We start from the raw sequence: 26,948 nt of genomic DNA on the forward strand, positions 1-26,948 counted from the left end.
TTCTAGTGGGGTCATCAGGACAGTTTCTGTACCAAAAGCAGATGTAAAAGCAAACTGAATCAGTCTAAAAAGGGAGTGGAAAATTTGCTAAATCCTCAAGCATACAGAGACTTCTTGCTTATATGTGGGTGCATTATTTGCATACTTTGCTAGCAGAAGGAATGATTCTGCTCCTATAAATGAGATTCTGTTTCTTGCAATTATCTTAATTACTTCAGAAATCCATATGGCAGAAAAAAAATACAACACAGTAAGGAAGCACAGTAAACAATAATAATATAATTTTAAAAACCTTAAAAACTTTAAAATTCAAAAATGAATGCTACAATCTCAACCACAGATAAGAGTAAACCACATTAATATCAGCTGCATGTAGTTCCTAGTTTATATGTATAGGATTTTGCTATAGAAAAGAGTAGCATAAATAGACAAGAACAGAGAACCAAAATGGTATCAATAATGTCATAATAAAAACATTATTATGGTGGGGAAAATATGCAAAGCTTAGCTTCTGAAATTTTTTTTCCAACCCTGCTAGCAGCAGTGGCCATAGGAGATGTTTGCATTTTCTTCTGTGTAAAGAAGTTACATGTTGTGTATTAATCAGGGTGGTAGCATATGTGTTCCTTGGTATGTCTGTGTCCAGTCAGGGTGAGTACATAAGTACTGAGTATCTCTGCTCATAAGTACTGAGTGTTTCTGTTCTTCTCTCATGCATGTCTGTGTGTTTGTGTTGGAAAGCACAGGGCAGTCTTCATAAACTCCACCCTGGGTTACATGACAGGAAGCAGAACTGTGGGAGACCTATAATAGACCAATTAATAGCATTTTGAATTGCTTCCCAACTTTATCTCCCATAGGGGATATATTTTTCTTCACAATCTCAAGTCAGATCCAGACAATTTTTTCACTTGGTCTTCCTTTTGCTGGCTCCTTGCACCACAACCAGATTTGGTCCCATTAGACAAGAGGATCTGATTACCATCCTATAAAACTCTCTCTATCAACATATCATTTTTTTAAAGTCATCCATGACAATAAACATCATCAATTCCTGAAGTAATTAATCCTATGGTGTTCACCAGCCAAATAAATAATAATACATTTTAGATTGGAACATCCTGGATAGTTTTATTATTTATTTATTTAGGTGTCTTCAAGTCAGTGTTGATTTCTGGCAACTGCCTGGACTAGTCCCTGCAGTTTTCTTGGCAAGATTTTTGGAAGTGGTTTGCCATTGCCTCCTTCCTAGGGCTGAGAGAGACTGGCCCAAAGTCACCAGCTGGCTTTGTGCCTAAGGTGAGACTGGAACTCACAGTCTCCAGATTCCTAGCCTGGTGCCTTAACCAAAGCACCAAACTAGCTTTCTCACACTATTTACTGTTTACAAATTTGGTAACTTAATTTCAGGATATTTAATTTGATATTTATAACTATGCCAGGATTTGTAATAATAGCATCAGGTTGGTGTGTCATACCAAACTATAATGTGTATAGAGAATTGGCTGTCTTGTAATATAAATTCTCTTGAATTTGCTTACAAAATGCTTGACTTCTGTAGTTAACTTTTAAGTCTCTATTTGTTATTAACAGTAAGTTATTTATTTATATACTATTTCAGTAAAAGTTTAGGCTCATTAATTTTGTCTTTATTTTTAAATATAAAAATGTGTGTCTATAGAAACAGAGTTCAGAACTGTTGGATTATCTGACCATTTGTCTGTTTTAACACTGAAAAATAAATCATTGTGATGGTTTTTATTTATGTTCTTCGCAAAGAAATCTTATAATTGTTGACTGCACTATATGATCCTTCAACTTTATTTTATAAACTGTAGTAACTAGTGGAAAACATATCATTTGCACCTATATTTAAGAACTAGTGGGAAAATAAGCAGAATTGAGGCAAATAAATAAATATACCCTTATGTTGAGCTTTGTGATTTGGAACTACAGCAGTGCCCACACTGATTAAGCCATAAATTAAACAGTTTGTGTATGGCTTACGAAAGCAGAATTAAAATACTGGCAATTTGTACTGGGGAAAATGGGGATTTCACAAGCAGTAGAAACTCCTATCTAAGTATGTAAAACCATTGGATACAACCAAGATACTGTACCTGACATAGTCCATCTAGGAGTAGACTCATTCAAATCAATGGGACTTAAGTTAATATCTAATTGAAATCCCATTTTTCAGTTGGTCTACCTTAAAGATGTGGGGGCGTGGGGGCTCAGCAGTTAAGATGTCAGGCTTGTTGACCAGAAGGTTGCAAGTTTGGTGGTTTGAGACCCAAGCACGACGTGACAGTGAACTCCTGCACTTGCCCCAGCTCTTGTCAACCTAGCAATTTGAAAACATGCAAATGCAAGTAGATAAATAGGTACTGCTTTGGCAGGAAGGTAACAGCGTTCCATGACTGTCATGCTGGCCACGTGACTGCAGAAGTGTCTTCGGACGCTGGCTCTTCGGCCATGAAATGGAGATGAGCACCACCCACTAATGTCAGACATGACTAAACAGGAGCCTTTACCTTTTTTACCTTAAAGATGGGTAAATTTGAATTTAATATAAAACATCTATAAAAGGTTGAAGCATCCAATTTCAGCTATGTTTTCTTAAGTTCTAAACTGTTGCCCGGTATTCCACTTCCATCTTTAATTATCAGCTCTAATATTACCCATTTCTTACTAATGATTTAATCCTTTTTGAAAAGGTTGAATCATTTACATTAAAGTATGATAAATGCACTTGGTATGATTACAACTTAAAAAACAGTAATTTATGGTGGGAAACACATGATTAGTACTTTAGGGTACTAATTAAAGTCATTCCTATTAAGCACTACATTTTATTATATTTGTTAAGGAGAAAAGGATTTATTCCATAGAGGTAGGAATTTCAAAAAGATGAAAAAAACCACTTAATTTTATAAAATTGGAAATCTTGTTCCTGTATCTCTTGCATATATACTATATGTTATATCAAAAGAATTTCGTGTGTTAACTTTCAGTACAGAGGTAATTAGTATAAAAAAATGAGCAGGCCACTGAAAAAGATGAGACATTTCCTAGAAAGGTATGATAAGAAAAATATTTCTTCTATGTGCTTGTTTTCTTTATTGGTTTGGTTTGATTAATTTTTGTATTAGTGGAGGGAAATGTTGAATGAAATAAGACTGGAACAATAGAGAAAACTGGACAAAGTATCAAAGTTATTTTTGCAATTTGTCCCCCTTAGAATTTGAATATATATTTAATGTTACACTAAGCAAAAGATTAAATGCAGGGTTCAAATTCTTTTCACTCTATACTGTTAGATTGGTTAGACAACATATTTTGCATCCATAGTATTGTACTAATTCATTCTGATATGTATATATGGCCATGTTCCATGGAAATGTGTTACATATGAAAGTTATGAAAAGCAACATTTATGATTTAGAACAATTAATATATCTATTATATTGAGGAGATTTTTTGTCCTTCTATGTAAAATATTTGTAAAAATACCCATCTGATGACATTAAATCACATCAAATTTTATGCATGTGCTTGAATAAAATTTAGTTAAATCCTAAGTCTGCACATTTTTCACAAGTATGTGGAAGTCAAAGCAATCTGATTTATATTGTTGCAGGGAAGCTAAGGCCTATATCTATGCCAGTAGAATATAACTGGGTAGGGGATTATGAAGAACCTAGCAAAACAAAAAGAGATAGCAGGAGAGGTAAGTAACCTCAGTCACAAATTATCCATAGCATTGTTTGGTTATTTATTAGGAACCATCTCACTCCAAAATAGAGTCTCTTTAAGTACATACTTTGGTTAACTATTCCACAGTCTTTATGAAACAACAAAGATTTGAAAAATGCCTTGTTGATATACTTGGTTGATACTCAAGCATACTGTATATGTTGTTTATATTTAATTAATATCCTAAATTACAAATTGCTAACTGCTTCCTAACTATCAATTTTGTAAGATCACATGTCATATTGAACCAGGAAGAATGTAACTGAAACAGTCCATTGATGTTCTCTCTCCCCATGTACATTAAATGTTCCTGTTTTGTTATCACCCCCTTCCCCACTTAAATGATTGGAATACACTGCACATCAGAATACTTTATTTATACAGTATATCACACTGCATGTGAGCCTTCAGATCAGGACATTATGGTGTAAATTAGTGCACATACCAACAAAATGTATGTATTCTACTTTGTGAAATAAACTATGGAAAGTCATAATCAGGTTTTGTCTAAGGTGAGAAGGTTAATACTTTGGAAAGGGTTAGCAAATGGAATAATGTACAAAGAGTTAAGGGACAAATTGATGACTACTATTATTATGCTGTATGTTGGTAGAAAAATAATTCAGTAAATTTGATTTATATTAAAATAAAGTTCCAACTAGAGAAAATAAGCGGGGCTTTATTATAAAAAAATACTCTATGTGTGTCTGTCTCTCTCTGTGTTAGTGTTGCACATGCTTTGACAACTATGGAGAAGTGCTTTGGATCTCATGGAAGTGCAGCATCTCTGTGCTATTCATTAAAACAGCCCAACTGCTTTCAGGTTTCAATACAAATCTGATTTTAAAAAAATGCTGCTGTGAAGCTCCTAAAAGGAAGGCAGGATGTACATCTAACAAAAATCAGAGAGCCAGTTTGGTCTAGTGGTTAAGGCACCAGGCTATAAACCAGGAGACTGAGAGTTCTAGTCCCATCTTAGGCATGAAAGCCGGCTGGCTGACCTTGGGCCAGTCACTCTCAGCCCAACTCACCTCACAGGGTTGTTGTTGTGGGGAAAACAGGAAAAGGAAGGAGTATTAGGTATGTTCTCCGCCTTGAGTTATTTATAAAAATAATAAAGGCGGGATGAAAAATCTAATAATAAATAAATAAACCAAACAAATAAATGAAGAAGTCATGAAGGAAATATAACTTTAGTGCAAGGTCCAAAACATTCTAAATCATGTTCAAAGTGTACACAGCCATATTGTTTTTATGGGTTCAGTGTATGTGTGTATGCATGCTTTCAGAACTACTGTAATTGTTCTTAGCAAGGGAAGCTACTAATAATAGGAAAGCTGTTATGACTGAAAAGAGAGAATTTAACTCCAAGGAGAAGGTTCTTGCTTCTCATACAAGTAGGTAAACGGCTTAGCCTCACTGACGTAGAGGAATGGCTGTCAGTCTTCAGAGATGTACCCTAATTTGATACAGTGAGCAACACAAGACACTGAGATTCAGCAACAATAAAACTTTATTAATTTCAAAGTTTGTAAAAAGAAAAATTCAAACACATTCACTCACTCATTTGAACCTACATACACTTGTTCTTTTATCCTTTGTCACAGCATACAGTACATCATGCATTCTGTTCATTTCACCTCAGCCTTTTGTTGACCTTCTAGGTTGCTAGGTCAAATGTGATTTGTCCATAGTTAACTTAATGTGCTTGTCTCTGGCTGCTGTCCTCCTGCCTCTGTCTAATCTTGATTAATTGCTTCCTGGTTCCATGCCCCAGTGAATGACCTTAGCTTGGACCCAACTGCAGACCCCATTCTTCCAGGTTGCTTTCTTTTCTCATTTCACTTGTCTATTAGTTTAACTATCACTGGTGTCAGGTTGCTTGCTGTATTCCAAATTTGAAGTTGCTTTGACCAAACTTATAACAAGGATCATTCAAAGGCATGAATCAGAGAAAACTGGATAGTTAGAACTTTCAAGATTTCTGATAAGATACAATATTTTATTTTGTTTTTAGATTTAATTGGGTTAAGACTGTTGTAGCATTATTAATTATAAAAGCAGATAACTTACATGTTTTTATAATTTGATTTTTATTATAGTGAACAGACATATATAGAATAGTGGTAGAAAGGAAATAGTTAAAGGGACGTTGTTTTAAGGGGGAGGAAGTTGATTTAGATACACACACACACACTTTCTTTTTTATATAAGGGGAAGGAGCAATTGTATTCATGATTTGTATATCTGTCAATGGAAGGATTTATAGAAATAATGTGATCTTGGTTTGATAAAGAGTAAGGGTTTGACTATGGATATTGCTATATATTCTTGCCGTTGAAAGTTGGAAGTCACATTTGTATATAATCTTTAAAATCCTTTTTCCGTGTGTTTCGCACTTTTTAGTTTCTTTTCCTTTTTGTAGTTTTTTTCTTTTCTGTAGTTTTTACCTTTTAAACTTAATAAAATTCTTATTAAAAAAATAAAAATATATATTTAAATTAAATATTTAAATGACACCATTTCTTTTCTTCAGATGATCCCAGATTACTTTTCCTGCAGCTTCTAGATTTAAAAAAAAAAAAGCCTTCACACCAGAATCCTGAGATAAAACAAAGAAACAAAAAGTGCTGGGAAAAGAAAAATTTAATCCTTCTTCATTTTGTTGCCAAACAAGCTTTGTTGAACAGTTCATGTATCTGGATCATTTGTGGAGGCACATCTAGAAAAATAATTATCTTCTTTGCATTCTGTTCCAAGGAACTCTCTTGACATGATAAAGGCATACTGTAGATCTTAAAAATCTCACTACAATAGGACTGGGTTTCAGTGCTGAATGGAAAAGGAAGTCCATTTAATATGCATTTTTAACTTTGAACTTGTATTCCAGGTACAGTGAACCAATCTCTCACACAAATTTCTCCATAAATAGTTCTATAGTCTAATCTTGTTCTGTAATATATGTTTAATAATAATAAGTTATTTTTATGAAGTAGACCCTGTAAATGGGTTACTACATGTTGAATATATTCACTTTCAAACTTCATTCTATAATTCTCAAGGTGAATTACTCTTTTTTCATATGAATTAATCACTATGCTTTTAATTATTCTAAAGAATCTAAAGAATCATGTTTTTGCTTTGTTTCCAAAAAGTTATCTTTCACTTCATTCATTGCAGCTTTTAATCTGCACAGATTCAGTCTTTCTAAAAGACTGCAAATCATAAGAAACAGATTTTAAAGAGATAAGCAATTCCGCATAGTTTTTTTTTTAATGTGTTACTTTCTTTTTTGTCTTCTCTTGTTGGTCAGCAATTAATTCAGTTTTTGGCTGTTCTTCAGCTTTGACAAACTATTCCCATTCAGGTGAGAAAGGAATTATTCCTGCTCTCGCTCTTTATCTCTTCACTTCAAATCAATAACTTACCACCACAGAACAGTAATTTAAGAAAGTTAATACAAGATGAGTTTTCTGCTTACTAATTAGGCAATAAAGCAATCAAAAGATGATGAGATACTTACTGTCTCTTTGTGGGCTGCAGCGCAGCTTGGAAAAGATGAAATCCGAGCCTCCTGGCGAAGTCTTACCCGTCGACCGTGCACACTGTCCACAACCTCCTGGCTACACCTTGCCATCTGGAGGACAAATGGGTCGATTCCCAGTGTTTCCTTGATCCAGAAAAAACGCTCTGGGCTACAGGAAAAATCAGCCTGTGCCCCAAAAATCTGCCACAATGCCAGCTCTGCTCACGGGCACAGCTGCTCAGTCCATCATATTCCCATCGGAAGTCCTAAATATATATTTATTTTTAGAGAAAGATGACTTGGGGGGAGTTCCTATACTGGTTTCCCAGTATATAACTTCTGAAAGTGCTTTTTTAGTTTCTCTTTCTCTTTTCTTTTTTAAGTCTTAATTATATTTAATTTTTATTTATTTATTTATTTACTATCCTGCCTTTATTTTTTTTATAAATAACTCAAGATGGCTAATATACCTAATACTCCTTCCTCCTCCTATTTTCCTCACAACAGCAATCCTGTGAGGTGGGTTGGGCTGAGAGTGACTAGCCCAAGGTCACCCAGCCAGCTTTCATGCCTAAGATGGGACTAGAACTAACAGCCTCCTGATTTCTAGCCTGTTGCCTTAACCACAAGACCAACCTTAATTTTCTACAGTGCTTTCCTGTTTTTCCTTTTTGTGTGTTTTTATTCTTTTTTTATTATATCACATCAGCTTAAAGAATACAGAGAGTGAAGAATAAAAATGCAAAAATCAGAATGAAAACTACTGTAGAACATAACTAAAAACATTGTGAAGGACAATTTGGTGACACAGTCTCCCCTTCCCTTCTATTTTTTCCCCAACCACTAACTAGAACTTAAATATTTATGCTATATTTTCTGTATTACATATTGAACATTGGAAAATTTTGCTTATATTTGTTTAGTGTTTCATCTCTTAGTTTTAAATAGTCTCTTGTCCCTTTTTCTATAAGCCATATTCAAAATGTCTAAGTTTGCCTTGCTGTGTAAATGTACTGTATCGAAGGTAACCATTCAGCTTAAATTTGGTTAAACTTCTGTTATGAATATGATGGCAGTTTTGCCACTGCTACATATTCACCAATTTTGGTCCCCCAATCTTCTATCCATCAGTAGAGTTTCACTTTTCCAGGGTTATACCAAGTTTGTTCTTGGTACAACACTGTCAGCATATATCTTAACAAAGTGATATTTTTCATTTATGATTTCTAGAATTATTCCCAATAAAATATTTATGGGTTAAGTTCATATTTTATTCTTAAAATTATGATGTATTTCCCCAAGACTTTTGAGCTTCTTACTTTTTTGAAATTTTGTATCCACTTTATCATGAATTTTTAAGTTCTTCCATCTCTGTGTTGCATTTCAATAACAATTTATAAATGTGCCCCAATAGATGATTTTGGTTCTCTATAAGCATTTCAAATTCTGTCATCTTTCCCAAGGTCCCTCATTCTTTCTTTAACTTTTATTTCTTTCAGTGATTTATAAATAAATGGTTGTATTCTTTCAGCAATTCTGATGTGTCCTTTTTTTATTTTTGACATATAGAAGTACTAGTTTTTCTATGTGCATTCTTTTCACATGTCATCTTTAGTTATTTGCCATTAGAAGTTGCTAAATTAAGAAAATTGAATTTGAATTTATTCTTTACCAGAAACTCATATCTTCCCACATGACCAATATCCATTATTTAGAAGATGAGTTCACCAAGTGTATATTAATGGAAATTCAAAATGTCTAGAGGTGTAATAACTTCAGTTAACAATCTTCAACATTTGTGGTTGAAGAAGAACTAAATTTCTTCTTTTAAAGAAATATTGGTGATAAATATATTACATTCATTAATTATTGTGTCATACTGAGGATTATCTGGGTGTTTTATCTGGGTATTTTGAATATCTTTTTAGTTTATGTATGTCTGGATAATTTTAGCTGGATATGGTAATTAATTTTTCCAGCTACTATTTCCCTAATTACTGTTATAATGATATTATCCACCCTGCCCGGTCTGATTTATATAACAGGGGCAATTGGCAATATTAAATTATTACTTGATATATTACATATTCATTCAGAAAAACTGGAATCAGTAGAGCTGGCTGTAGGGTGATAGATCTTTGACAATTCAGATTTTTGGAGCAAGTTTTGGCCAAATTTATTTTTATTTTTAGTTATTTATATTTCAAATTTCCATCACCGCCCATCTCCCCCGAAAAGGGGACTCTTTTATCTTGTTTTATTAAGTGAATTATAATGTATTATTCTAAGTCCTTGACCATGTTTATTACAAATAGAATTCCTTCTTCCCTTCTCAAGATGTCTCACAGAACATGTCAAGAATACACTTTATCTGCTCTTATTTAATTTGATATTGGAACTATTTGGTCTTCTTGCAAAACAATTGAGGGACATTATGGGCAAAAAGGTTACCCATATTTGTGTAGCATTATATTGTGTATAATTTTTTTTGATAGTATAATATAACAGTATGATACTTCTTATAGCCTTTAGTAGTTATAGAGTTGTGTAAGAAATGAACCATTACTTGCTGTTTGAATTTTTTTAAATATTGGAATAACTATCCCAAGAAAAAAATATTTATAGATGTAACTATTTTAAATTGTGTAACTTAGATTAATATTGATTGGATGGTTAAAAATCCCAGTGAGCTTCTGGAGAAAGAAAAATGTTAAAAATGAATATCGATTCCAGATTGATATGTGTACTTCAAGGGTATTCAAATGTTCAGGGTACTTATTGTATTCTAGAGTAATTTGGATTAAATTGTGAAATGAATAGATACACCATAATTGATTGGATTTTATGTAATTAAGACATAGGTTTTCAGGCAGCTCTCAGGTTTGTTTGTTTTTTGGTACTTTATTCCTAACATAATTGGTTAACAAGCATTATTATGCAACTCCTTTTAGCAAGCTTTATCTTAAATGGCTAGTATTTAAGAAGTAATTTTGCAATACAATTTTATAATTACTGTCTAGAAAATTCACTTCTTCGATATATGAGCAATGAGAAAATAGCTCAAGAAGATTACATGTTCCAAAGGAATAGCAAAAAGGACACGGGGAAAAAATCTAAAAAGAAAGGAGACAAAAGCAACAGTCCTAGCCATTATTCTCTGCTACCTAGTTTACAAATGGAATCATTAAGGCAAGACAGCATGAGCACACCAGGGCCTGAAACAACTTTGTATCATGTAAGTAAAATGATAAAATGCTTCATTCTGTGCTGATGCTGATACTGATAAGACCATATAAAGTGTAAACAAATGTGTGTAGTCATTTCAGTTATTCAACATTTACAGCTTGTATGTTCTTATCTTATAAAGATGGTTTTATTTCCTATTATTATTATTATTATTATATACAACAATGTGAAATCACAGCTACAAGTTCTTTAGCTGGTGTTGGCCTTCATTTACATCAAGTTCTTCCAAAGAACCCAGGATGTCATAATGTAACGGCATAGTATATGTGCGGATCCAAGCAGTGTGGCCTTTTGTAATTGACAGATGGAAATTTTGTCAATGCGCAGATTTTTTCTGTGCTGTCCAAGGTTTTTTAGAATGGCACCCAGTGTGCTGATAACCACTGGGCCACCACTGCTGGTTTATGCCATAATCTTTCAACTTTGATTTTCAGAGCTTCTTATCCAATTCTTTGGCTTTTATTCTACTATCTCCTGATATTGCCACAGCAATTATACACACTTCCTTCTTTTCAACTACAGTTCATTCTGGTGTGTTATGCGCTAAATTTGTATTTGGAAATTCCACAATTTTTTAACCTCATTTTCTACTACTTTTTCAACTATATGTTCCCACCAATTTTTCAATGCTGGTACATGGTAATTTTTACAGATGTTCCAGTGAATCATTTTGGTGACTGTGTTATGTTATTGTTTATAATCAGTTTATGCGATCTTCTCGCATGAGCTGAGTATATGATCTATTGTTTCCTCTGCTTCTTTGCACAATCTGCCCTTGATCATTAGATGATTTTTCAATTCTGGTCTTGATTGCACTAGTTCGAATAACTTGCCCTTGAGTAGCCAAAATCAAGCCTTTGGTTTCTTTTTTTAAATTTTCCACTTATAAGCCATTGCTAGGTTTTATCTTTATCTACTTTCTTCTCAGTCTTTTATAGAAATTGATCATATAATGCTTTTCCTTGCCAGCATTCTGTTGTCTTTTTATTACATTATTTCAATATTCATGTTTTGCTTCCTGTACATTCAGTAAGTTCCAATTTTTAACTTGCATCACTATTATTATTATTATTCCTTTGAGTCAGTGTTGATTCCTGGCAAGTGCATGGACAGGTTCCTGCAGTTTTCTTGGCAAGGTTTTTTGGCAGTAGTTTGCCATTGCCTCCTTCCTAGGACCAAGAGAGAATGACTGGCTCACGGTCACCCAGCTGGCTTTGTACCTAAGGCAGGACTAGAATTCACGGTCTCTTGGTTTCTAGCCTGATGCCTTAACCACTACACCAAACTGGCTCTCTTGATTTATTATTAGATATTATTATTATTATATTAAATAAAATAGGAAAGTCTGACACTTTGATGGTTTAATTTATAACTCAATATCCTTACTACTCTATTCTGAAAGTAGGAAGCTGTGGAGTAGCTATTACATGTGTATTCTTTTTTTAACAATTACATATAATGGAATTAAAATTATTAGTTTGCATGGAGAAAAATATCATTGATCATATTAGTGGTGTATAGTGGCTCCCAGAAAACCTGGTCAAACATATCCAGTTTAAATCTGGTAATTAAATTCATATAAATCTTTTTGATTTCAGAACTACTAACATTTCATATGAACTATCTTTAAATAAAATAAATTTTGCTTAGATACTAATTTTATGAGACTATAAACTGATATATCCCATAAATGCACTTTATATATAAACATTGTGAAGATATAACATACGAAAGATCTAAGTCTGCTTTCATGTCATGGCTTGAACCATCAAATAAACATAAATATTTTTTAAAATATAAAATTTCTTGGAAAGCTATTATTTAACAAACTGTAACAGAGATTAAAGTCAAATGGTTAAAGTTTAGAGGAACAGAAGCACAGAATTAATTCTCACGCCTTAATTTATTAGCTCTAAATCTAACTGATAAATTGTTCAGAAGAGGCAGGGGGAATTAAACAGCTGAGAAATCATAGGATCTGGTCGTATCATTTTGCTGCAGTGCAGAGAAGAATTAAGCAAAGGAAATTTCGTGGCCTGATTAATGCATAACATGAAACTACTGAGGAATCACATAATTCAGTTAAATTTGTACTTATTTCTAAGTAAGACTATATGGCATCTGACTCTCCTGAGAAATATATTAAATATATGCTTGGGTAACATCATATTTCTCAGGAAAATCAGATACCATACAGTCTTACTTAAAAATAAGTACAGATTTAACTGAACTATAGTTAAGACTCTGTATTAGTGATTAATAAAGTTGATTTTATTTACATTTCATTTATATTTGTTTCCAGTTTTGTAGTAATCAGCTGCTTGGCTAAAATACCTGAAGTGCCAGGCACAAATCTTCTAATTTCTTCTATTCACAGATTTTTTTCTCCTCCATTCAGAATGTTCTACTATGGTATAGCCAAACCACAATTTGTTTAAATTAGACTTGACACAAGTGGTTACTTCAGGTTCTTCCTTAAACATGATAAACATAGTACTGAAATGAAACAAAGTGAATTTTGTTGTAAAGCAAAATACATTTAATAAATGTATTAAATACATATTTAGTGTTATATAATAATTATGTCACCTTTTCAGCCACAGTTATATCACACTTATCCAGAATGTACATATAATAATTCTAGAAATTTTCTAATAGTTAATAAACCTTTTATTTCCTTTCTGTTTGCATACTTCAAAAGAAAATTGGGAAGTGAGTGCTGACCACAGTACTTGTCATATAGATGAAGGATTCCTTTTTAACTAGCATTCCTTGGTCTCACTGTTTCCTAAGCAAAGAATGAAGAGGAGAAAACACATAGAGAAAATTTGTTAATTTACACTTTATTTATAGCTAGAAGTAACAAAAAGTATTAATGAAACTTGGAAGTTGTAGCATCTGTATGTTTGTATATGAAATAATATACTTTTCTACAACTGGTTCAGAAAGGGCTCATTAACTTGTTGATTAATATTCATTAAATTATTGTTAAATATCAATGTTGTTTAATATTCAGTGTAATTATCATGCTAAATAAAACTCGAAACTCAGCAAAACAGATTTACAAAGGTGTTTAAGTTCTTAAAGTTCGTATTCCATTGCAACAATTTATTATTTAAATAACATGGTTAAATACCTCCTCTTCCTCGTTTTTAAATTTTAAAAAAAATTACCTGCAATAATTTGTATTTTCTTTTGCTTGTTATGGCTGTTTCTAAAAGGCACAAGTTGCTATAGAAATAAATTGAAATAGAAAATGGTGCAAAGTATCTATCACAATATCAATCAGGGTCCATTTCTGTGTGGCTTGTATTCTCTAAATATTCATTCAGTAGGTTTCTGGGATGCTGGGAATGGAATCTCTCAGATAGCTTACAGAGACAGAATGAAGATGAAAAACCATAGAGCCATATACACATCGGAAACAAAATACATTTGGAAAAACATAATCTTTGTCACTATTGCTGTCTTAAGATAATAAGTTAAAAGAAAGTAATCCTATTAATAGCGTGCTGTTTGGTAAACTTGTTTAGTATAACATTCTGAACATACGCTTTTATAGAACTAGTTGGAATAGCTCAAAGAGAGAAAAGAGGATGAGTACTTATACATTTTCTTGGCTTAAAGTATTTGGCTCTTTTGGAGCAAATAGGTAGAATATTTGGCAGTGATAATCCAGCACGTAAGCAGAATCATTAAAATAAAGGGGGGCACATTGGTTCCAGACCCCTATTAAGCTATGTCCCACTGTCCTGTTGCTCTGAGAAGGCAGGGATCTCGTCCGGCTTCTTGACAGTCCCAGTTCCAGGCACATGGCAGCTTCTCCAGCAGAACAGCTTTTCCCTGTTTGGGGAACAGCTGCTGCTGAGCTCTCTGGTGGGCTGAAAGTGACCATAGTTAAGGGTAGTTTTAATATTGGGTTTTGAGACTTGAAATGGAAACTTACAACAGCCAAAGACCAGCATAGAACAATACAATATACATTTTTTTTAAACCCTGACATGATGAAGAGGGAGAAACATAAAAAACCAGATGAGCTCCAAGGGCAACCTTGAATAGTCCATTAATACAATCGCTGATCATGTGTCTGTTTTTCTCCCATTTGCTAAAGTGTGGCTTATGTAGAAATATTTCCTCCATTCTAAAGGTTTGATAATTACAGTACATGACTATGATTAGATTGAGATATATTAACCAAACCACCATTTATGTTTCCCCCCCAGACATTTCAACAGTCCTCTCTTCAGCATAAGTCTAAAAAGAAGAACAAAGGTAAATATTATGTGAAATAGTTCTTGTTTATCCAGTGGCAAATAAAATAAGTAAGTAAGTTGTACAAACACGTTTTTAAGGTAAAAAAATTATACAGGAAGTCATGATTTTTTTTCAGGCAATCTAATTTTCATTACAAAATTAAAGTATAAATTTATAAAATTAAGTATAAAAGGCTATAAAACTGCCTTTTCCATAGTTTTCTTCTTGGTCAAGAAGTTTTCTTCCTGGTGTATAGGTTTTTAAAGCACATGTGATTTAAAAGATATGTGAGCTTTACATAATTATAACAAGCCAAGTCCTTAAATATTCTTGCCATTGGAGAAATGCATTATGCCTCAAACATAGCTGTTTAGTAGTAGAAGGGTTGCAGAATTTCACCTTAACAGTAATGCATGGCAGAAAAAAAAATCATGTTAGACTGGAAGCTTTATGCAGTTCAGAATATAAGAGCGTTGTGCTGAATTAAACTCAAACATTCAACATTCTGTGCCCTAAATAGTCAGTCAAACATCTGTGGCAAGATCATAGCAAAAATGACTGAATAATATTCCCACACAAGTATGTAGCCCTCATGGCTTTGCTTTTATCATAGTAGATCCACACTAGCTGAAGATTCCATTTGGCCATCCGTCATATCATCAATTGCTTGGTAGTTCAGACCCATCAGCATGTGTGCATTCACATTTTCCATTTTAAATATGGTTTATATAAATTTTGAAACTTTTTTTTTCAGGTCTAGCACCAAGTAAGAGTAAGCGACGGATTTCTTGTAAAGATCTAGGCCGTGGAGACTGTGAAGGCTGGCTGTGGAAAAAGAAAGATGCTAAAAGTTACTTCTCACAAAAATGGAAAAAATACTGGTTTGTTCTGAAGGAAACCTCCCTGTATTGGTATATCAATGAGGAGGTAGGAAAATAGACATGACTATTACTCTTTTACCAAGACTAACAAATTGCATAAAAACCAAAGATACAATGTATACTTACTAGAATTTCATTTATTTTGATTATTATTAGAGCTAAGAGGTACTCCAAAAATCAGCACTGATTTCTTCAGTGGTGAAAACTCTTACAGCATAAAAAAGTAAATGGAGCACAGATTGTGTGTACAGTTCCTCCCAAGCATGTATTAAAGTTAATACTTAATCATGTTGAATTAAAGCAAGTCCAACCTTTGTCTTTGCTTTAAAGAAAAGCAGCATGCATATATCCCAGGAGGGAACTGGAAAATGCTGTAGTCATTATTTGAGAGACACGCATTTTCAAGATTCTCTTAATGTTCTGTATACACATAACCCATTGCCTATAAGGTAAACATGAATCCTATACATTGGAACAAACTTCTGTAGCTGAACACATCTGGGATTTTAAGAGCAGGTTATAGGTGGTCTCATAAAATGACTGCCTATGGACAGGCTTGCACAAACTAAGGTAGTAAGGCCAATTACACAACATTGAATCAGGTTGTTCCATAAGTACAGGTTGCATTCAAGTATATATTTCACAGTCCAATTTTTGCTTCATATTTTCCCCCTATGCTTCTACTAGTCATATGCAAAGTTCAGGATCCTACATGTTAACTCAGTTTGGGGAGAAATGTAATTTTGGGAATAAATAGTTTTTCAAAGAACTTAACTTTTTTTTTTTAGTTTAGCTTCTTGGAAAACTGAATATTGTTGTATTGATTAGAATTAAGCTTAGGGAAAAGTGCATAGGAGGCTGCAATTAAGGAAAAATAATGAAGGAAAAATTGGATTCTAAAATATATACTTGAATTTAAGTTGAAAAGAAAAAGGGAAAAAAGGAAAGGAACAAAAAAAGTGATTGGTCAAAAGACAGAGCAACTAAAAGAGAAAGTTTTGCCAGTTTGGTCTAGAGGTTAAGGCAACAGACTAGAAACCAGGAGACTGAGAGTTCTAGTCCCGCCTTAGGTGTGAAAGCCGGCTGGGTGACCTTGGGCCAGTCACTCTCTCTCAGCCCAACTCACATCACAGGGTTGTTGTTGTGGGGAAAATAGGATGAAGGAGTATTACATATATTCCCTGCCTTGAGTTATTTATAAAAAAAAAAATAACAGGATAGAAAATAAATAAAATACAATAAAGTTGGGAATGTGTCAGGCTCTGCCTGCTACCCAGTAAAAGCACAGACGCTAGTGTAGGCTTAGGTTGTGGTTTTATTTGAGTATAGAATGCACTTCAGCAAAGGATCATTACCTTGTCGTGGTGCTGGAGCTTGAGCACCTCAATGATGCCATGAGCTAAACCGTGAAGGGCCACCCAAGACGGGAAGGTCATGACAGAGAGATCAGACTAAATGCGATCCCTGGGGAAGGTAATGGCAACCCACCCCAGTATTCTTGCCGTGAAAACTAAATGGATCAGTACAACCAGAGATATGTCGGTATACCATCGGAAGATGAGACCCCCAGGTCGGAAGATGGTCAAAATGCTACTGGGGAGGAACAGAGGATGAGTTCAACTAGCCCCAGACGTGATGACGCAGCTAGCTCAAAGCCAAAAGGATGGCTAGCGGCCAACGGTGCTGGTGGTGAACGGCGAATCCGATGTTCTAAGGATCAACACACCATTGGAACCTGGAATGTAAGATCTATGAGCCAGGGCAATTTGGATGTGGTTATTGGTGAGATGTCAAGATTAAAAATAGACATTCTGGGCGTCAGTGAACTGAAATGGACTGGAATGGGCCACTTCACATCAAATGACCACCAGATCTACTACTGTGGACAAGAGGACCACAGAAGAAATGGAGTAGCCTTCATAATTAATAGTAAAGTGGCTAAAGCAGTGCTTGGATACAATCCAAAAAATGACAGAATGATCTCAATTCGAATTCAGGGCAAGCCATCTAACATCACGTGATCCAAATATACGCCCCAACCACAAATGCTGAAGAAGCTGAAGTAGAGCAGTTCTATGAGGATCTGCAGCACCTACTGGACGACACGCCTAAAAGAGATGTTATCTTCATCACAGGAGACTGGAATGCTAAGGTGGGCAGTCAAATGACACCTGGAATTACAGGTAAGTATGGCCTGGGAAAACAAAATGAAGCAGGACATAGGCTGATAGAATTTTGCCAAGAAAATTCACTCTGCATAACAAACACTCTCTTCCAACAACCTAAGAGACGGCTTTATACATGGACTTCACCAGATGGACAACACCGAAATCAGATTGACTACATGCTTTGCAGCCAAAGGTGGCGGACATCTGTACAGTCGGTAAAAACAAGACCTGGAGCTGACTGTAGTTCCGATCATGAACTTCTTGCACAATTTAGAATCAGACTAAAGAGATTAGGGAAGATCCACAGATCAGCTAGATATGAGCTCACTAATATTCCTAAGGAATATGCAGTGGAGGTGAAGAATAGATTTAAGGGACTGGACTTAGTAGATAGGGTCCCGGAAGAACTCTGGACAGAAGTTCGCAGCATTGTTCAGGAGGCGGCAACAAAATACATCCCAAAGAAAGAGAAAACCAAGAAGACAAAATGGCTGTCTGCTGAGACATAGAAGTAGCCCAAGAAAGAAGGAAAGCAAAAGGCAACAGTGATAGGGGGAGATATGCCCAATTAAATGCAAAATTCCAGAGGTTAGCCAGAAGAGATCAGGAATTATTTTTAAACAAGCAATGCGCGGAAGTGGAAGAAGACAATAGAATAGGAAGGACGAGAGACCTCTTCCAGAAAATTAGAACCATCGGAGGTAAATTCCAGACCAAAATGGGTATGATCAAAAACAGAGATGGCAAGGACCTAACAGAAGAAGAAGAGATCAAGAAAAGGTGGCAAGAATATACAGAAGACCTGTATAGGAAGGATAACAATATTGGGGATAGCTTTGATGGTGTGGTCAGTGATCTAGAGCCAGACATCCTGAAGAGTGAGGTTGAATGGGCCTTAAGAAGCATTGCTAATAACAAGGCAGCAGGAGACGACGGCATCCCAGCTGAACTGTTCAAAATCTTGCAAGATGATGCTGTCAAGGTAATGCATGCTATATGCCAGCAAATTTGGAAAACACAAAAATGGCCATCAGATTGGAAAAAATCAACTTATATCCCCATACCAAAAAAGGGGAACACTAAAGAATGTTCAAACTATCGAACAGTGGCACTCATTTCACATGCCAGTAAGGTAATGCTCAAGATCCTGCAAGGTAGACTTCAGCAGTTCATGGAGCGAGAATTGCCAGATGTACAAGCTGGGTTTAGAAAAGGCAGAGGAACTAGAGACCAAATTGCCAATATCCGCTGGATAATGGAAAAAGCCAGGGAGTTTCAGAAAAACATCTATTTCTGTTTTATTGACTATTCTAAAGGCTTTGACTGTGCGGACCATAACAAATTATGGCAAGTTCTTAGCGGTATGGGGATACCAAGTCATCTTGTATGCCTCCTGAGGAATCTGTACAACGACCAGGTAGCGACAGTAAGAACAGACCATGGAACAACGGACTGGTTTAAGATTGAGAAAGGAGTACGGCAGGGCTGTATACTCTCACCCTACCTATTCAACTTGTATGCAGAACACATCATGCAACATACTGGGCTTGAGGAATCCAAGGCTGGAGTTAAAATCGCTGGAAGAAACATTAACAATCTCAGATATGCAGATGATACCACTTTGATGGCTGAAAGCGAAGAGGAACTGAGGAGCCTTATGATGAAGGTGAAAGAAAGTGCAAAAGCTGGCTTGCAGCTAAACCTCAAAAAAACCAAGATTATGGCAACCAGCTTGATTGATAACTGGCAAATAGAGGGAGAAAATGTAGAAGCAGTGAAAGACTTTGTATTCCTAGGTGCAAAGATTACTGCAGATGCTGACTGCAGTCAGGAAATCAGAAGATGCTTAATCCTTGGGAGAACGGGATTTAAATAGACCGCGCCGGTCAGCGCTCCACCCCTTCTTACTCCGGGTGCGCCCCGAGCCCCGTTGGTTCCGTTGCCGGTAGGTGAGGGGTCGTGGAGCCCCTCCTGTGCCTCGGGCGTTTCCTTGACTGTTTTCCCGGCCCGTGATGGTTCATTGCCGGGTGATCAGGTTCGTAAGCTTTTGACAGCTTGGGCGCGCCTCGTCGTCTGTTCTTGTCAATTACCTTCTTTGCAACATTGTATCTCTCTCTTCCGCACCTCCGGCTAGAGTCAATACTTTGTTGCCAGCACCTGTTGCTCTCTTTTGTTAGCTAGTTGCCTTTTCCCTTAATCCGCCTGGTACCCATTTCACTGTATTGTTATGTGAGCCGTTGCGATGTCACAAGCATCGCAACGGTGATCATGACATACTGCCCCCCTTCGGGAAGGTTAAGCCGCGGGTTTGGAGGGATAGGTGGTGTGGAAGGTGCGGATCAGGTCGGGAGCCTGGACGTCACTTGCAGCGACCCACTCAGGGTGTGGAAAGTGTTTCCACTTTACGAGGTATTGGAGGGAGCCCCGCCGCTTGTGGGAGTCAAGCACCTCCTTTACTTCGAAGTGTTGCTGCCCGTCTGTCATCACTGGTGGGGGGGGACGTGCGTGGGTGCCACTGGGAGGGATCACTTGCTGGCTTGAGTAAGCTGCAGTGAAATACCGGGTGCAGTCTCTTTAGATTATGGGGCAGGTCCAAGCACACCGTGACTGGGTTCACTATTTGTGTCACCTGGAATGGTCCAATAAACTTGGGGGCCAGCTTCTTCGACGGTTGCGGCGATTTTATGAATCTGGTGGATAGATAGACCATGTCCCTCACCTGAAATGTTGGTTGCTGGCGCCGGTGTTTGTCCGCTTGTGATTTGTACACTGTTTGTGCCTCTTTAAGCGCATCCTTGATGACCGGCCAGGAATCTGCGATTTTCTCACCCCAATCACAGGCGGCCACTGTTGGGGACGGAGGCTGAGGTAGTTCAGGGATGGGGACAAACTCCCGACCCGACACCACCCCAAAGGGGTTTTTTCTGGTGCTTTGGTGTATCGCGTTGTTGTATGCGACCTCTGCAAACGGGAGGAGGTCTACCCAGTTGTCTTGGTGATAGTTTATGTAGGAGCGGAGGAATTGCTCCAGTGTGGCATGAAGGATCTCTGTGGATCCGTCCGTCTGGGGATGCCAGGAGGTTGACAGGGCTTGCTGGGTACCTATCAGTTTCAAAAAAGCCCACCAAAACCTCGAGGTAAATTGTGTGCCCCTATCGGTCACCAAGTGGGAGGGGCAGCCGTGTAGGCGGTACACGTGGACTAGGAACAGTTTCACCAGCTGTTGGGCTGACGGGATCGAGGCGCAGGGGATGAAATGCGCTTGTTTTGAAAAGTAGTCTTTTACCACCCAAATGACCGTTTTCTTTTGGCTGGGCAGTAAGTCGTCTATGAAGTCCATTGAGATTTCATCCCAAGGGTGGGAGGGTTCAGCTACTGGTTGCAGCAGCCCCTGGGGTTTGCCAGCCGGTCGCTTGGCCATAGCGCACACTGGGCAGGACGCCACATACGTCTTGACGTCCTTCCTCAGCGAGGGCCACCAAAACTGTCTCCGAGTCAGGTGTAGGGTTTTTAGGAACTCGAAGTGACCAGCCTGTTTGCTGTCATGCGATCTGTTGAGGATTGCCTGCCGTTGTGAGTCAGGTACATATAGCCTTCCCTCCGCCCATGTGAGGTCCTGGTCCATGGTGACCTTGTTGGGGTTGGCGAGGAGCCAGGGGTCAGATTTCAATGCCGTTATGAAATCTGCCCGTAGCCTCCCTGGTATTAGAGGTTGCCTGCATCTAGGGGTGGGTTGCGTCGTAGTTGTTTGTGAGGGGGGGGGCAGGCTGTCCCCGAGCGCGACCCCGGGTGACCGCTGCCATACCCAGCTGGGAATCGGAAAGCACCATCCTACAATGTCGGAGATAGGCTCCGCATCCTGGGGCAGTCGGGAGAGTGCGTCTGCCAGGAAGTTCTTTTTGCCTGGTATGAACTTCAGCTGGAAGTTGAACCGGCTGAAGAACTGAGCCCATCGTATTTGCTTGGGACTGAGGCGCCGGGGCGTACGGAGCGCCTCGAGGTTGCGGTGGTCTGTCTAGACCTCAAACGGGCAAGTCGTCCCCTCCAAAAGGTGACGCCAAGCCTTCAGCGCTGCTTTAACCGCAAACGCTCCCTTTTCCCATACGTGCCAGCGCCTCTCTGTCTCCGAGAATTTCCTCGAGAGGTAGGCGCATGGCTTCAGGATTCCTGTGGAATCCTTTTGCAGCAGGAGGGCGCCTATTGAGAAGTCAGAGGCGTCCACCTGCACCACAAAAGGTCGTTCGGGGTCTGGGTGAGCTAGGATTGGCTCCGCTGTGAACAGCGCTTTTAGCCTGTCAAACGCGGTTTGTCAGGCAGGAGTCCAATTAAGTACAGCCCCCGAGTTTTTTACCTTATGCGTCTCCCCGACGCCCTTGGTCTTGAGCAAATCGGTTAAGGGTAGGGCGATTTCCGCGAACCCCCTCGCGAAGGACCTATAGATATTCGTGAACCCGAGGAAGCTTTGAAGCTGGCGCCTGGTGCGTGGGCATTCCCAGCTCAAAACTGCCTGGACCTTCGCGGGGTCCATTTCTATGCCTTTGTCAGAGATTCTGTACCTTAGGTAGTCCAAGCGCGATTTGTGGAATTCGCACTTGGACAGCTTAGCGTAGAGTTTGGCTTTCCGTAGCTTAGTGAGGACTTGCCTCACCAACCTCTCGTGTTCACTCTGCGTCTTCGTGTAGATGAGGACATCATCCAGGTAAACCAGTACGCCCTTGAATAAGTGTTCATGCAGTACCTCGTTGATGAGTTGCATGAAGACCCCCGGGGCCCCCGCAAGACCAAATGACAGTACCTTGTATTGGAAGGAGCCCAAGGGGCAGTTGAATGCCGTTTTCCACTCATCCCTCTCCCTGATGCGGATTCTGTAATACGCCTCGTGGAGATCGAGTTTGGAAAACACCCTTCCCTTTGACAGGTGTGCTAGCATGTCCTTTACGAGGGGTAGGGGGTATTTGTTGGATAGGGAAGCGGAATTTAATCCGTGGTAATCGGTGCATAGTCGCAGGGTGCCGTCCTTTTCCCGAAATAGGACGGGTGCTCCAACCGGCGAGTTTGCTGGTTCTATGAAGCCCCTGGAGAGGTTTTTATCCAAGAATTCCCGCAGCGCCGCTAATTCTCTCTGGGTCATGGGGTAGATCTTGGGCTTGGGTAATGGGACGTCTGGGAGCAGTTCAATTGTGCAGTCTGTCTTGCGGTGGGGGGAATAATTGGTCTGCCTCCTCTTCTCCGAAGACATCTGCAAAGTCTGCATATTGCTTTGGCAGTCCTCCAGGGGGGGTGTCGTGGGTGTGGTCGACGACTTCTGCCCTCCCCACCATCGGAGCAGATGGTTTGTCCGGTGTCAGTGCCTGGTAGACCCCGTCTTTGAACTTGTTGGAGCGTGTCCTCCAGTCTATGTGTGGGTTGTTGCGTGCTAGCCAGGGGATCCCCAGCACTATTATGGGTTTCCCTATCTGGGTCACCACAAAGTTTATTGATTCCTTGTGGGTGCCCATTGTCAGGGTGACCATTCCGGTCCTCTGGGTGGCTGGTCTCCCCCCCGCTGTAGAACCGTCTAGTTGGAACGCCAGCGGTTTAGGGAGGGGGAAACAAGGCAGTTTTAGTGTAGCGACAATGTCCGGGTGGATCAGATTTCTGGAGCACCCAGAATCCACCATAGCTTCGGCTGCAATGGCTCTAGGGCCGTAAGAGAGTTCAATTGTCCCTGCCAGGATGGAGCAATCGTCACTCACCCTGGGGTTGTTGCATCCCTTCTTCACCACCTGCCCAGCAGCGCTGCTTAGAGCAGGTGGGGAGCGTTTTCCGCCGGCTGTTCTTGGGCGTCGATCGCGTCCCCTGCGAGGTAGGCGTCCGCGTCCTCGTCTGGGGTTGCTAACGCTCCTGTCAGCCATCTGGGGGGGTTGGATGGCTTGTGCGGAGTCTTCGGTGTGGGTCTGGGCGGGCGATCCATTCTGTTTGTGAAACAGTCCGCTGCTCGGTGGCCCGTTTTCCCACACCTAGTACACTGCCCGCGGGCAAGCCTCCGTTGTTGGTCTGCGTGCCAGATTGGGCCCAACTGTGGGACTGGTCCTCTTGTGCTGGGCGGGATTTTGTCATCTGCAGTTGTGAGCAGGAATGTGCGCTGAGCGTGCTCCGCTTTTCCAGCTAGGCAAATCCACCCGTGAAGGGAGGCTGGGTCGTCCCTGTAGAGTGCCCATTGAAACACCTCCCGGTTGAGGCCACGCTTGAACATGTCGATCAGGGTGGCCTTAGACCATTCCGTGATTTTGCCTGCGAGGACCTTGAACTCGGCGTAGTCGGCCACCAGCTTTCTTCCCTGGCGTAGCGCTTGAAGTGTGCACTTGGCCCTTTCTTTCGCCAGGGGGTCCTCAAAGTAATGCTTCAACTTGGCAAGGAAGTCATGGAAATCGGCCAAGGCTGGGGCTCCGGACTCGGACATCTGTACGTACCAGTCCGCAGCCCTGTCTTGGAGCTTGGTGGCCACCGCCGAGATTTTAGCGGCTTCTATGTTGAAGCAATGGCCGTATTGGGCCATGTAGTCCCTCACATTTGTTAGAAAAAAGGACAGTTCCGTAGGGTTCCCATCAAATTGTACGGGGAAGTCTTTGGCGAACCTCCCAATTTGCGGGTCCCCTACCTGTGGGTGGTGAGGGATGGCTCCCACTGGCCTGGGGCCGCGAATCCCTGCGACAGAGTCTCGTGCTTGGCCCCTTCCGCTCAGGGTTGTTGGCGGGGTGGGTATGTTGCCCCGATCCCCTCTTACCCCCTGTGCCGCCTCAGTCTTGGAGCGCTCGCTGACGATTGTTACTAGGGACTGGAGCATATGTTCCACGTCTCGTACCTTGGCTTTCAGGGTCATGTCCTCATCTGCCGATGTCAGGGACAGGAGCAGGTGCTCAAGGTATCATACCCTGGCTTCCAGGGCCGTGACCCTGTCTGGCGTGCCCTGGTCGTCCGACGTCGGTGCTGCCAGATGCTGTCTGGTACGTAGTCTTACGCCTTCCTGCTCGGGCGTTTGGGGGTAGCGGAGCCTCCAGGTGGAGTAGGGTGTTCCCACCCAGGGTCTTGCTCCGCCAGCCCAAGCGAGGAGTTGCTGGTCCCCGACTTCGTCTTCCGTCAGGGTTCTCCCGTCTGGGTTGGAGCTCCAGGTCTGGAACTGGGGTGCGGTGTGGGCAGGGTGGGTGTCCGTGTCCCCTTTCGGGTACGCTGCCTCCAGCCGCTGTCGGGTCACCTCTGCCTCTTGCGGGCCGTCCTTCACGCCTCTGGTGCAAAGTGCTGGCTCCATCGCTGTCCCCGGTTCCGGTTTTCGCCAGTTGGTCTCTCCTGCGGAAAAATTTTCATCCGGTGGAGCTTGGCAATTTTGGTTTGGTGACTCTCAGCTTTATGTCAGGCTCTGCCTGCTACCCAGTAAAAACACAAACGCTAGTGTAGGCTTAGGTTCTGGTTTTATTTGAGTATAGAATGCATGCCCTTAAAAAAGCTGAGAGTGAGTGGAGCGCGCCGGAACGGGATTTAAATAGCCCGTGCTGGTCAGCGCTCCACCCCTTCTTACTCTGGGTGCGCCCCGAGCCCCGTTGGTTCCGTTGCCGGTAGGTGAGGGGTCGTGGAGCCCCTCCTGTGCCTCGGGCGTTTCCTTGACTGTTTTCCCGGCCGGTGATGGTTCATTGCCGGGCGATCAGGTTCGTAATCTTTTGACAGCTCAGGTGCGCCTCGTGGTCTGTTCTTGTCAATTACCTTCTTTGCAACATTGTATCTCTCTCTTCTGCGCCTCCGGCTAGAGTCGATACTTTGTTGCCAGCACCTGTTGCTCTCTTTTGTTAGCTAGTTGCCTTTTCCCTTAATCCGCCCTGGTACCCATTTCCCTGTATTGTTATGTGAGCCGTTGCCATGTCACAAGCATCGCAACGGTGATCATGACAGAATGGCCTATAAAGTAAGGTCATAAAAGTTCAATATGTTGTGAATATACAGTTGAGAGAAAGGAAATTCAGAATAAACATGCACATAGCCTTTACAGTTCAGAGGAGCTGTGCAATCTTGTCAAAAATGTTATGAACGGGCAAGGGAAAAGAAGTATAGAATTGCTAGATCTAGAAACTGGACCTCAGAAAGAGAAGTCTGATTGTAGTTTCTATTTGAAATATAATATTGACCTTTAATTAATTCTCAATTAATTCTAAGTAGCAATAGTAGAATTGATATGAATTTCAGATGTTTTCTTCATACATCATGCTAAGCTATGGTGTGAGTTTTCTGGATTTTACATCATATGTTCCATTAATCCACCCATTCAGTTAGTAAGCCATATATAATTATTTAAGATATTGTACAAGTCCAGCCAGTTATGATTAAACCATCATGGATTCATTTGTTTCCTGACGTCAGTTATTGTTTTGAAATAACCAGGCAATATTTTGACAACAGGCTTTTAATAGCTTTAGGCCTAGATCTGTATTATAGTTCTGACAATATTTGTCATAATATTCTGCCCACAGAATTGCTTTTTAAGAGTGGTTCCTTATATTTGTAGGGTCTAAGTTATATGAACTACACAAAAATTGACTTAGCCGATTTTTGAATTTCAACTTAAATTCAAATTTGAATTCAACTTAAATTCAAATGGTTTTTTGTAAGCCATTGTGGCCTATTTTACATACTATGCCATTATTAATAATTCAGTCATCTGAATTCTCAAACCTACTAAGCCAAAACCAAAAATGTTATTTCCTATTGCTTGTTCTTACTTGTGAGTCAAGCTTACACATTTTTCTTGATAATAAACCTTAATTATCACTATGATCCACTTTTTAGCAAAATGTTTAAAGTTATTGTAGTTGAAGTCTTGATTAAATTAAATTCTCTCCTCTAGGAACAAATAGGTTATTAATTATACTTGCATATGCTTGTTTATTGTTTGGCTGCTCTTGTTTTTTAATGTATTCATTTTCATAGGATGAAAAAGCAGAGGGATTCATCAGTCTACCAGAATTTAAAATTGATAGAGCTAATGAATGTCGCAAGAAGTAGTAAGTACTATAAGTTAATAATTAGGAACAGTAGAACAAAAATGATGTCTTTCCCTACTTTAGCCTTTATTTTGTGGAATTCCAGCAT

General features: G+C 39.4%; 1 protein-coding gene across 4 annotated transcripts in view; it reads left to right on the forward strand.

Annotated features, from left to right (window-relative positions):
• Nucleotides 1-26,948, forward strand: part of CNKSR2 (connector enhancer of kinase suppressor of Ras 2) — a 162,936-nt gene that overhangs the window by 98,644 nt on the left and 37,344 nt on the right. For 2 of the 4 annotated variants that reach the window (XM_063305167.1, XM_063305169.1), the window contains 5 exons: nucleotides 3,641-3,730; nucleotides 10,303-10,517; nucleotides 14,752-14,800; nucleotides 15,537-15,709; nucleotides 26,787-26,860. In XM_063305167.1, the coding sequence (XP_063161237.1) occupies nucleotides 3,641-3,730; nucleotides 10,303-10,517; nucleotides 14,752-14,800; nucleotides 15,537-15,709; nucleotides 26,787-26,860 (601 nt within the window). The remainder of the gene's footprint in view (nucleotides 1-3,640; nucleotides 3,731-10,302; nucleotides 10,518-14,751; nucleotides 14,801-15,536; nucleotides 15,710-26,786; nucleotides 26,861-26,948) is intronic. The other 2 variants (XM_063305168.1, XM_063305170.1) reach the window with 1 other exon arrangement.

This window comes from Candoia aspera, chromosome 5 (assembly GCF_035149785.1).
Source record: "Candoia aspera isolate rCanAsp1 chromosome 5, rCanAsp1.hap2, whole genome shotgun sequence".
Taxonomy (NCBI): domain Eukaryota; kingdom Metazoa; phylum Chordata; class Lepidosauria; order Squamata; family Boidae; genus Candoia; species Candoia aspera.